General features: G+C 50.4%; 1 protein-coding gene and 1 long non-coding RNA gene across 5 annotated transcripts in view; one reads left to right on the top strand and one right to left on the bottom strand.

The window, feature by feature from the left end:
• The window catches only part of LOC106698229, an 8453-nt gene extending 4210 nt beyond the window's left edge, over positions 1-4243 (top strand). For all 3 annotated transcript variants that reach the window (XR_001349500.2, XR_002830825.1, XR_002830824.1), the window contains 2 exons: positions 3246-3383; positions 3960-4243. This is a non-coding gene — a long non-coding RNA (uncharacterized LOC106698229). The remainder of the gene's footprint in view (positions 1-3245; positions 3384-3959) is intronic.
• Positions 4244-4977: 734 nt separating this feature from the next.
• Positions 4978-8506, bottom strand: S100A2 (S100 calcium binding protein A2). 2 transcript variants are annotated; one of them, XM_006095158.3, is made up of 3 exons: positions 8310-8506; positions 6163-6316; positions 4978-5228 (listed from the first exon to the last, which is right to left on the bottom strand). In XM_006095158.3, exons 2-3 carry the CDS (start codon positions 6301-6303, stop codon positions 5076-5078), a joined length of 294 nt encoding a protein of 97 aa, XP_006095220.1. In that variant the 5' UTR covers positions 6304-6316; positions 8310-8506; the 3' UTR covers positions 4978-5075. The 2 variants fall into 2 exon arrangements, with proteins under 2 accessions (XP_006095220.1, XP_023614986.1); XM_023759218.1 differs by lacking the exon at positions 8310-8506 and adding an exon at positions 7807-7827.
• Between the last annotated feature and the right edge of the window lie 1208 nt (positions 8507-9714).

Here is a 9714-nt window from a genome sequence, read left to right as displayed (position 1 = left end):
AAAGAGAAAGAAGCTTCGATGTGAGAAACATCAATAGGTTGCCTTCAGTACACGCCCCGACTGGGAATTGAACCCGAAACCTGGGTATGTATCCTGACAGGGAATCGAACCCTCAGCCCTTCGGTACATGGAACAACCCTCCAACCAACTGAGCCACACCAGACAACCCTGTTTTATAGGCAAGAGATTATAGGGATTAGGGTATAAACATGGAAGCCAGAGTGGGCCAGCAATTAACTCAGTTCTAGGTCAAGCACTTATTCTCATCTATGATATCCTAGCTTTGCCACCAGCCACTTCCCAGAAGCAGGTCACCCCCTTACCCCACCCTCGGCCTCGTTTTCCTCGTCTGTGAATGATGGAGGATAATAATGGTAACCATTTCATGGGATTGCTGTGGGGCTGAAATGAGTTAATGTACACAAAGTTCATAGATAAGTAGCCTAGCACATGGTAAGGGCATAAATGTGAGCTGAGATGCTCCCCACAGAAGCAGCATGAGAGTGTGAGGGGTGAGAGCAGATGCTATCTGGCCTGCCAGGGCTTCTTAAAGCACTGACCCTCTCCCCATTTCTCATTGTCTCTGTCCCCCATTATCACCACCATCACCTTATAAAGGCCCCCAGGAAAATGCCTTGCCCCCTGAAGGTCAGGTCTAGTTCTGTGGGGCTTAGACCTACTACCCCTTTTGACTGACAAGTCAATGCCCAATTGTGCCCATTTCCCAGATAGGAGCAGTGAGCTGGTGGGGAGATAAGTGATCTGAAGACAGAAGCATGGAAAGCCCTATTTCAGTCACTCCCATCTCAGAACCCACCTTTGCCTTGTCTCTCTTTTCTTGGAGGGCCAATAGGCTGCCAGGGGTTCACCCAAAAGACCAAAGGCCAAAGTGACAGTCAGACCCGAAGGGAGATGAGGTATGTATTCCTGAGGCTCTCCCCCCAATCACAATCCCAGTGGGAAGTGAGAGAGAACCTGGCCAATGATTCTGTGAGCAGTGCCATTTTCCAGACCCTCCCTGAGTGCTCTCTGCCTCGGCACAGAGATGTGCGGGGAGGGACACGGCAAGGGAAGATTGTTGAGATCAGCTAAGAAAGTATTAGATTGTCACATGTGCAGGAGGAAAAGAAATTAGCCCCATTCATCCCCAGGCAGCTGAGGCCAGTGTCCCCCAGAACCTGGATCTGAGCCCCAACAGAGGCTGGGATCCATGGTAAACGATTAGACTATAATAATGCCACCGAGTGGCCTAGTTCTCCATTGATCCAGAGCATCTGGACTCGGCTCACCCAGGGTCCCCTTCACCTGACACAAAGCCAAGGCTTTGAAGATGGCAGTGGGGAGGGGACGAAGGCCCAGATGGCCACCCCCATGTCACATAGGAGTGAGACCTTTTCTGTTTTTTGGGTTTTGGGGGTTGTTTTGGGGAGGGTTGGTTTTTTGTGGGGTTTTTTGAGACCTTTTCTTAGAGACCCGGGTCAAGTTCCAGCCCTGCTCCTTACTTAACCCCTCCCAGCCCCTCTCTGAAGTGCAGAAACTCATGGCACATCTCTCATCCAATTGCCGAGGAGTCAATGAGATGGTGTTGGAGCAGGCGCAGCACAAAGCCTGGCCAGAGGGACTGCTCCATGAGTGGCAGGTGCTCTTCCCTTTTGGTTTCCGCATCTGTGAAAGGGCCTAATGATAGCTCCTCCCGGGGTTACCAGGAAGCTGAAATGACAATGTGCACCAACAGAGCTTTGGGAACGGCTGTGAAAATGTTAATTGCCATGATCATGATTCCCTGACCTATATTCACCGGCTCCCTTTCCTACAGGATATTAGCAAAGTGGGCTTCTCGCTTTTTATTGCTAGAGTCTGCCTGGCCTGGCCTCACCAGCCCCAGGCATGCAGCTGAGGCAGAACAGAAAGCGAGGACAAGCAAGTTGTCCCAGAACTGTCTCCTCTCCATCCCTGGGGAGCGCTAGTCTGAGCTCCTCTGTAAGTGGTTCCCAAGCAGCAGCGTTTCCCAGGGAAGTAAGAAAACAATTCAGGAAAATATTGTCTATGCTTGTCTACTTTTCATCCCCTCTTTCCTTATTCTAAAAATTCTTTTATTTTTTCAAAGTGTGAACATGTTGAGCTAAAAATACTTGGTTGCAGCCTGGGCTAGTCATATTACATAGTTGAGGCCAAAGAGATGTCGGTGGAAATACCTGGGGAGAGTACTTCTTGCAAAATAAAAAGGCAAAGGAGAAAACCTTTTGCACCTAACCTTTTCTCTGTCTTCCAGCTTGGAACATGGATGGTGAGACCTGGAGGTATAGCAGCCATATTGTGATCATAACGCAACAAGCATGAGAGGGAAAGCATATATGCTATAGATTAGGGCAAAAAATAAAAAGACACTTGGTGTCAGACAGGATCTCTGGGATCTTGGGGCCCCTGAACCAATCCTGAACTGCCTACCCAGACTTCTTACTATGTAGGACAAGTAAAGCCACTATTATTAGTCAGGTTCTCTGCAATTCATATACATATATAAAAGCCTAAGCAACCGTTATGATGGAACAACTGGTCACTATGATGTACACTGACCACCAGGGGGCAGACGCTCAATGCAGGAGCTGCCCCCAGCCCTCGGGCTCCGATTGCTGATGGGGCCTGCCAGCCAACCTCCCCATTCCTCCCCGCTACCCCCTGGCCCCCGGGCTGGGACAGGGAACCAGGGGATGGGTGGCGGCGAACGCAGGTGGTCAGTGAGGGAAGGAGGAGGCAGGGAGGCGGGGAGGCTGGGAGGCAAGGAACCTGATCAGTCCTGATCTCCGGCCAGGCCTAGGGACCCCACCCATGCACGAATTTCATGCACCGGGCCTCTAGTAAGTTAATACATAGAAAGCCTACAACATTTTTAAAAGAATTGTACCATCTTGGACTGAAAGAGACAGAGACGCCTCAAAACAAAAAGAATCTTTGAGTCTTAAACTTTCTATGGGCAAGAAGCAAACAGACATTTCTGATAAAAACGACTTAGCTCAGAAAATAAAACAAAGAGCTTAGAGGGTAGACCCAAGAACCATTTATAGGGAGAAGAGCTGAACCATAATCAAGAATCTGGTGACATATGTTTGACTCAACTTCAGAATTGCTATAGACCAATAAACACTCTGTGCCTCCAATCCACCACCACCCCCTTTTGAATAGGAGTGTTTATTGTAGTTACCTGTCTCTGTCTCTCCTTTGTACATTGAATGTGCTGTTCACAGATTCTCCGGTCAAGGGGAAATATTCTTGAAAAGCTGTACTGGAGGAACTGCCCCTCAGAAACCTCATTCATATCTCAACCTGACTTAGATAACAAGATCCTGGGCTTCAAGTTGCTGCCTTAATGGGATGAGATGCTGGTGAGTTCATTTTGCATATGGAATGAACTGTGAACTGTGATTGCTGGAAGACAGACTATGACATATAGCCTCCAAGAGAGTTGCTGTCAATTTCACCTTAACAGATGGAGCCTAATTCTCCTTCCCTTGAATATGAGCCAGCCTTAATGACTTCCTTGATCAATAGAATGCAGCAGAAGTGATGTTCTGGGATTTCTCAGTTAAATCTTAAGAAGCCTGGCAGCTCCTATTTGGGCTTCTTGGGATGCTCACTTTGGAGACACTCCCTCTCAGAACCAAGTTCTGAGAAGCCCAGGCCACATGGAGAGGGGTCATGGGAAGGTGTTCCAGATGACTGTCCTAGCTTAGCTCCTGGCTGACAGCCAGCATCCATTGCCAGGTATACTGAGTGAGCAACCTTGGAAGTTGAGTTCATTTGAACTTCCTTTTGCTTTTTAATGTTGTTGTTTTTTTTAATTCTCACCCAAGGACATGCTTCAACAGAGGAAGAGAGAGAGACAGAGAGAGAGAGAGAGAGAGAGAGAGAGAGAGAGAGAGAGAGAGACAATAATTGCCTTCTGTATGCACCCTGTTTAGGGATTGACCTACAACCCAGGTATGTGCCCTAACAGGGACTCGAACTGGCAACTTCTCAGTGCACAGGAAGACACTCAACCTACTGCCACTCTGGCCGGGCTCATTTGAACTTTCAGGTGACTCCAGCCCCAACTTTCATCTGCAACTGCACGAGAGATCCCAAGGAGAAACCCCATCAACTAACCCCAGTCCTACTCACAGAACCTTGAGAGATAATGAATTTACTTTTTAATTCACCAAGTGTTGAGGTGGTTTGTTATGCAGAAATAGATCATCAGAACAGCTTTTTTGTTTATTTGTTTTTTGTTTGCTTGGGTTTTTTTTGTTAATCCTCACTCAAGGATATTTTTCCATTGAGAAGGAAAGACAGACAGAAACATCAATGTGAGAGAAACCAGGGCCCGGGCCAGGGAGGAGCCTGCAACCAAGGTACATGCATGCCCTTGACTGAAATCAAACCGGGGACTCTTTGGTCCCCAGGCCGACACTCTAGTCACTAAGCCAAACCGGCTAGGGCTGTATCTTTCCTTCTTTGGTGGAATTTTTTTGTGAAATGATAGTGATGGTGGATGGGATTTGCCTTTTTTAATATCTTTATTTGGAAAAATATATATATATTAGCAAATGGCCCTAGCCAGATGGCTCAGTTGGTAGGAGCATCTTCCCATGCACCAAAAGGTGGTGGGTTTGATTCCCAAACCAGAAGCAAGCCATCAATGTTTCTGTCTCACACCAGTGTTAATGTTTCTCTCTCTCTCTCTCTCTCTCTCTCTCTCTCTCTCTCTGCCTCCCCCCTTCTTTACCTCTAAAATCATTTTTTTTTAATGTTAGCAAACTATCTCAATTTCTAAATTTTTACTGGTATTTGAAACCCCAAAGTGTGGTACCTACGGCACAGCTCTGGCCTTGGAGAGACTTCTAGATGGAGGGTCAGGGCCCAGAAAGGAGATCTAGGAGGCCCTCAGATTTCAACATTGCCCGCCAGGTTACGGAGCACCACTGAGCAATTACACTATTATCAACAGACAAACACAGGTTTATTGAGTACAAAACTACAAAGGATGGGAAGTCCTCCTGGGCCCAGGAGACCCACGGCTGGGAGCTGAGAGCTCTGCTTCAGGGCCTGGCTGGGAAGCCCTGGAAGAAATCGTTGCACATCATAGTGACAATGGCCAGAAAAACAGCATACTCCTGGAAGTCCACCTCCTGATCACTGTTCTCATCCAGGGAGCCCATCAGCTTCTTCAGGCCCTCCTCATCTACCTTATCCTGAAAGCAAGAGAGAATGGAGTCATCGCCAGGCCGCTCTCTACCCCACCTCCACCCCAAACACACACTCACAGCCCAGCTGTCCCTTCGAACTGGGCAGCAGTAAGTGGTGGGCAGAGTCCCTGGGAACTACTAAGAGGCCCATGAGGGAGAACAGATGGATGCTCATTGGTGGGAGTCTTCAGCTCTCCCTGCTGGGAACGGGGAGCACGCCAGGCAACCCCCAAGTACAGGATCAGCTCTACTCCCCACAGGAGCCGGGCGAGATGGGCATCATAAGCCCTGTTTTGCTGATGAAGAAACTAGAGCTATTGGAGCCACTCTCCATCACCAGCAAGGTGAATTCAGAAAAGGCAAGCTCTTTTTAATGCCAGCCAAAATGAAATCAAATTTTAAAAGTTTGACCCCAAAAAGTATTTAAAGGAAAGAAGGACCTGCTTCATAGGTTCAGAGCCTGAGACCTGACTTTGGGACTATCCAGTAGCTGGTATGGGGAGGGCGAGGGGCAAATGGAAAGTTGACTGCATTTCTCTGCAAATGTCTCAAGGTGCATGTCTTAACTGGACCTTTCTCCCCAACACACCTCAGTTTGGCATATAAATATTAAAAAAGAGAGAGAGAAAGATCAGTGTGATCTTGGGCCAGGCACTTTCCCTCTCTGGGCTCTGGTTTGTTCAACTCGCCAACAAGGGGGTTGAACAGATGGACTTTGAAGGCACTGATAGCACATCCATTCTCTGGAAAGCTGCAGGGAACAGCCATAAGAGGGCTCTCACACCTGGGCCTCACTCGCACTTCAGTGAGATCATGAAGGGCCCCCGCCCCACCCCGGTGTCTGCATCAGCAGGCACCCCGGAGGAAGGGAGAATAGATTTAACAGGTGCCTCTACACTCACACACCAGGAGCCTCCCGCCCTCGGCCAGCCCCACTTACCCCGACAAAGCTGGGCAGCTCCTTGTGCAGAAGTTCCTTCATCTCCCCCTTACTCAGCTTGAACTTGTCACCCTCCTTGCCAGAGTACTTGTGGAAGGTAGTGACCATCACAGCCAATGCCTGCTCCAGAGAACTGGCCATCTTGGATCTGGGGCTAAAGTAGCAACAGGTGTTGGAGACGCCTCAGCCCAGCCTACAGGACCCACTTCTGCCCTCGTGCCCCAAACTACCTCTCCAAATCCCTCTCTGGATGGGAAGGCAGGGGCTGCCTCTCCCCCTCAGATTGTGGCTCCCTGGGCAGGGACCACACCTCTACCTCACACTGAGGGCAGATGCTAAACCTTCCCCTGTGTTTGGAAGTCACCAAGGGCAGAGCCTCATGTCTCCTATGATCACCCTTGGGACATACCCTGAGGGCAGGGCTCCCCCCTTTGAGTGTCTGTGGGAAGGGAAATGACAGGGTGATCAGAGTCCCATTTGGCTCCTTCTCAGGCCAGTGGACTCTGTGCCAACACTGGGGTGACAGGTGTATCCATGAGCTAGTTAATGGGGGTTCACTGGACTAGGGCAGTAACCATGGCTACAGCCTAAGGGTACAAGGTTCCCTGAGGAGCTGGTTCTGTCCTCAGATGGGGCTCCTAAGGCCAAAGGATGTCGCTCTCCCTGGGATCTAATGAACAAAATAAACTGATGAATAAAATAGAACCAGAGGCATGGAAACATAGAACACAGTGATGAATCCAGAGGGAAGGTGCGCAGGGGGTGGGGGGTAGCAGCCGGGAGGAGATTAACCAAAGAATTTACATGCATGTGTGCATTGCCCATGGACACAGACGATAGGGTGGGGAAGGCCTGGAGCCTGAGCGGAACTGGTGGAGGCGGGTAATGGGAGGGGGGAGAGAGGGATATCTGTAATACTCTCAACAATAAAGATAAAAAGATACATAAATTAAATAAACACATGCTTTAAAAAATTTAAAAAATCTAGCCTGGCTCAGCTCCCATGAACCAGGAGTTCACGGTTCAATTCTCGGTCAAGGGCACATGCCTGGGTGTGGGCTCGATCCCCTGTAGGGGGTGTGCAGGAGGCAGCCAATCGATGATTCTCTCTCATCATGGAAGTATCTCTCTCTCCCTCTCCCTTCCTCTCTGAAATAATTTTTTTTAAAAAAAACATATTTTTAAATTTTCTTTTAATTAAAATAAGTGGAAGCTCCCTTAGGCAGAAATGGTGTCTCCCTCAGACTAGGTGCTCTTAGAGGGTAGGGAATGTCTCCTTTCATATTGGGGTGCTGGCTCTTTGCAGACAGGGCATAAACACCCTCCCCATCAGGGAGGATACTATTGGGTTTGGAATTAAAGAAATTAAATGTCCATTGCCCTGGGATCAGGGCAGACACAAGGGTAGAATCTGGGGACACAGGACAGACCTCAGAGGTCACCTTTCTGAAGGCCCTGACTCTGAAAATGCTCGGACCAGCCCACGGCAGATCCCAGGATGAGGCCAGAGGAGCTGGGAAGGGAGGCAAGAAAACCCCGGGGTCGATCCTGCCAGCCTGCAGGCAACGGGGCAGGAAAAGACAGGAAGCTGTAGCGGGCAGAGCTATGCTGCTATTCAGGGCAGACCCCAGCGCGCCCACACACTTGAGATTCCTGGCTTTTGCTGCTTACTCCGGCTAGAATCTAGAACTTTGCAAAAAATAATAATAATAATAATAATAAAACAAAATTCAGGATTCCTGTTAAAGCACCCACATACACACCCCTCATACTCCTAGGCCTAGACCTCCAAGAAGGGCCTCTAGACTAAGACACCCAGACTGAGAGACCCACAGGGGACCCCCAGACTAAAATCCAAGAGAGGGCCTCAGAATCACCCCTAAACAGACCTCCCAGAGGAACTGGGGAAGTAAAAATCAAAGTGACACTTCACAGAAGAACCACCACCACCCCTCCCCACCCCCCGACCCCCCACCCCACCCCCCACCCCCATCCCCGCAATGGGAGACATGCAGAGAGGCCCCAGGCTGATCTACCGAGGAAGCCAGAAAAAGAAAACTATAGGAAAGAGATCAGGACAAAGGGACAGAGGCAGAGACCCGTAGGGGTCCTCCCCACCCAGCCCTCAGCACCACAGAGGTACTCACCAGACCAGACTGCAGAGAGAGACTCGAAGGAAAGCAAAGGGCAAGGTGCTCAGAGCGGGATTTATACGCTGGCCTCACTGGCCCTCGACGTGGCGTTTTCAGGAAACCGAACCTGCCCTAACCTGATCCTGCCAAACCTGGCCTCCAGCCAACCCCTTCCCCTCTCACCTGGTCCCCTCCCTCTCAGAGATGGGGAGGGGACCAGGTGAGATCAGCTGGAGGAGGACTCTGGGCCTACCCAGGCCAAAGGGGGTTGGGAAGTGTCATTGGGTAGGGGCAGCCTACGCCCAGGGTGAGGGGAGGGAGCCGTTGTTCGTGGGACTTGGAGACTCATACCAGGCCTTGTTCTCATGACATGCCTGTGAGTCAGAGCTCATTCACGTGTCACAGGCTGCAGGCACACGCTGGGACTTCACAAGCCTATATGTGAAAGTGTGTGTTTGTGTGTGTGAAAGTGTTTGTGTGTGTGAGAGAGAGAGAGAGAGAGAGAGAGAAGGAGGGAGGGAGGGAGGGAGGGAGGGAGGGAGGGAGGGAGGGATTGAAGCAATCTGGGATAACCCTTAGAAAGCTGCCCCCTCCCAGGCCCACCTCACCTGCTGCTCTTGGTCTATCCCCAATCCAGTCTGGGCACCGCCCTTCCTGTAGGCCCAGCTCCCCTCCCCCCTCCAGATGTCCAGCAGCTTCTTGCCCTCCCCCAGCTCCCAACCTCCTCTCAGTACTCCCCCCAGTCCGAGGTGACTCACCCTGTGGTGCAGGCCCAGATGCCCAGGCGGTGACTCAGCAGCACCCTCACCACACCCCTCCCCCAGGGCCAGGGCAGCAGACAGAAACTCCATACCAGGAAGGAGAGTGTGGTACAGGGACCCTTCAGTGGCCAAGCCTGGGGAACTCTGATTACCGCACCACAGAGAAGTTTGGACAAGTTCAGACTGAAAACCGACTAGGATCAGATGTGAAACCAGACTTGTCTCTTCCTGGGGGTCACCTTGGTACTTGGGGGCCATATGAGCACCACAGATAATGTCATGCCTTGGAGCCAAATGTCCTCTTCTACACCCTGCACACCATTAAGTGTCCCCTCCTCCCCAACACACTTGAACCTCCCATGCTACTGCCCTTCCTATTCACATAGAGCTTGGAATAAAAATCCTTCACCCTAAGTGTAATGGGGGTGAGGAATGAATGAAGAAAAAACATGGAGCCCTAGCCAGTTTGGCACAGTGGATAGAGTGTTGGCCTGCAGACCGAAGGGTCCCAGGTTTGATTCTGGCCAAGGGCATGTACTGTGGTTGCAGGCTCCTCCTAGGCCCGGACCTGGTCAGGGTGTGTGCAGGAGGCAACCAATCGATGTGTCTCTCTCACATCAATGTTTCTCTCTGTCTTCCCCTCTCTCTTCCGCTCTCTA

This window comes from Myotis lucifugus, unplaced genomic scaffold (assembly GCF_000147115.1).
Source record: "Myotis lucifugus unplaced genomic scaffold, Myoluc2.0 scaffold_151, whole genome shotgun sequence".
Lineage (NCBI taxonomy): Eukaryota > Metazoa > Chordata > Mammalia > Chiroptera > Vespertilionidae > Myotis > Myotis lucifugus.
This window is presented reverse-complemented; position numbering and strand designations above follow the sequence as displayed.

Coding starts and splice junctions, on each gene's coding strand:
- S100A2 (XM_006095158.3), bottom strand. CDS start 6,303: ATGGCCAGTTCTCTGGAGCAGGCATTGGCTGTGATGGTCACTACCTTC. Junction 5,229..6,162: donor AGCTGCCCAGCTTTGTCGGG/GTAAGTGGGGCT, acceptor TCTTGCTTTCAG/GATAAGGTAGATGAGGAGGG.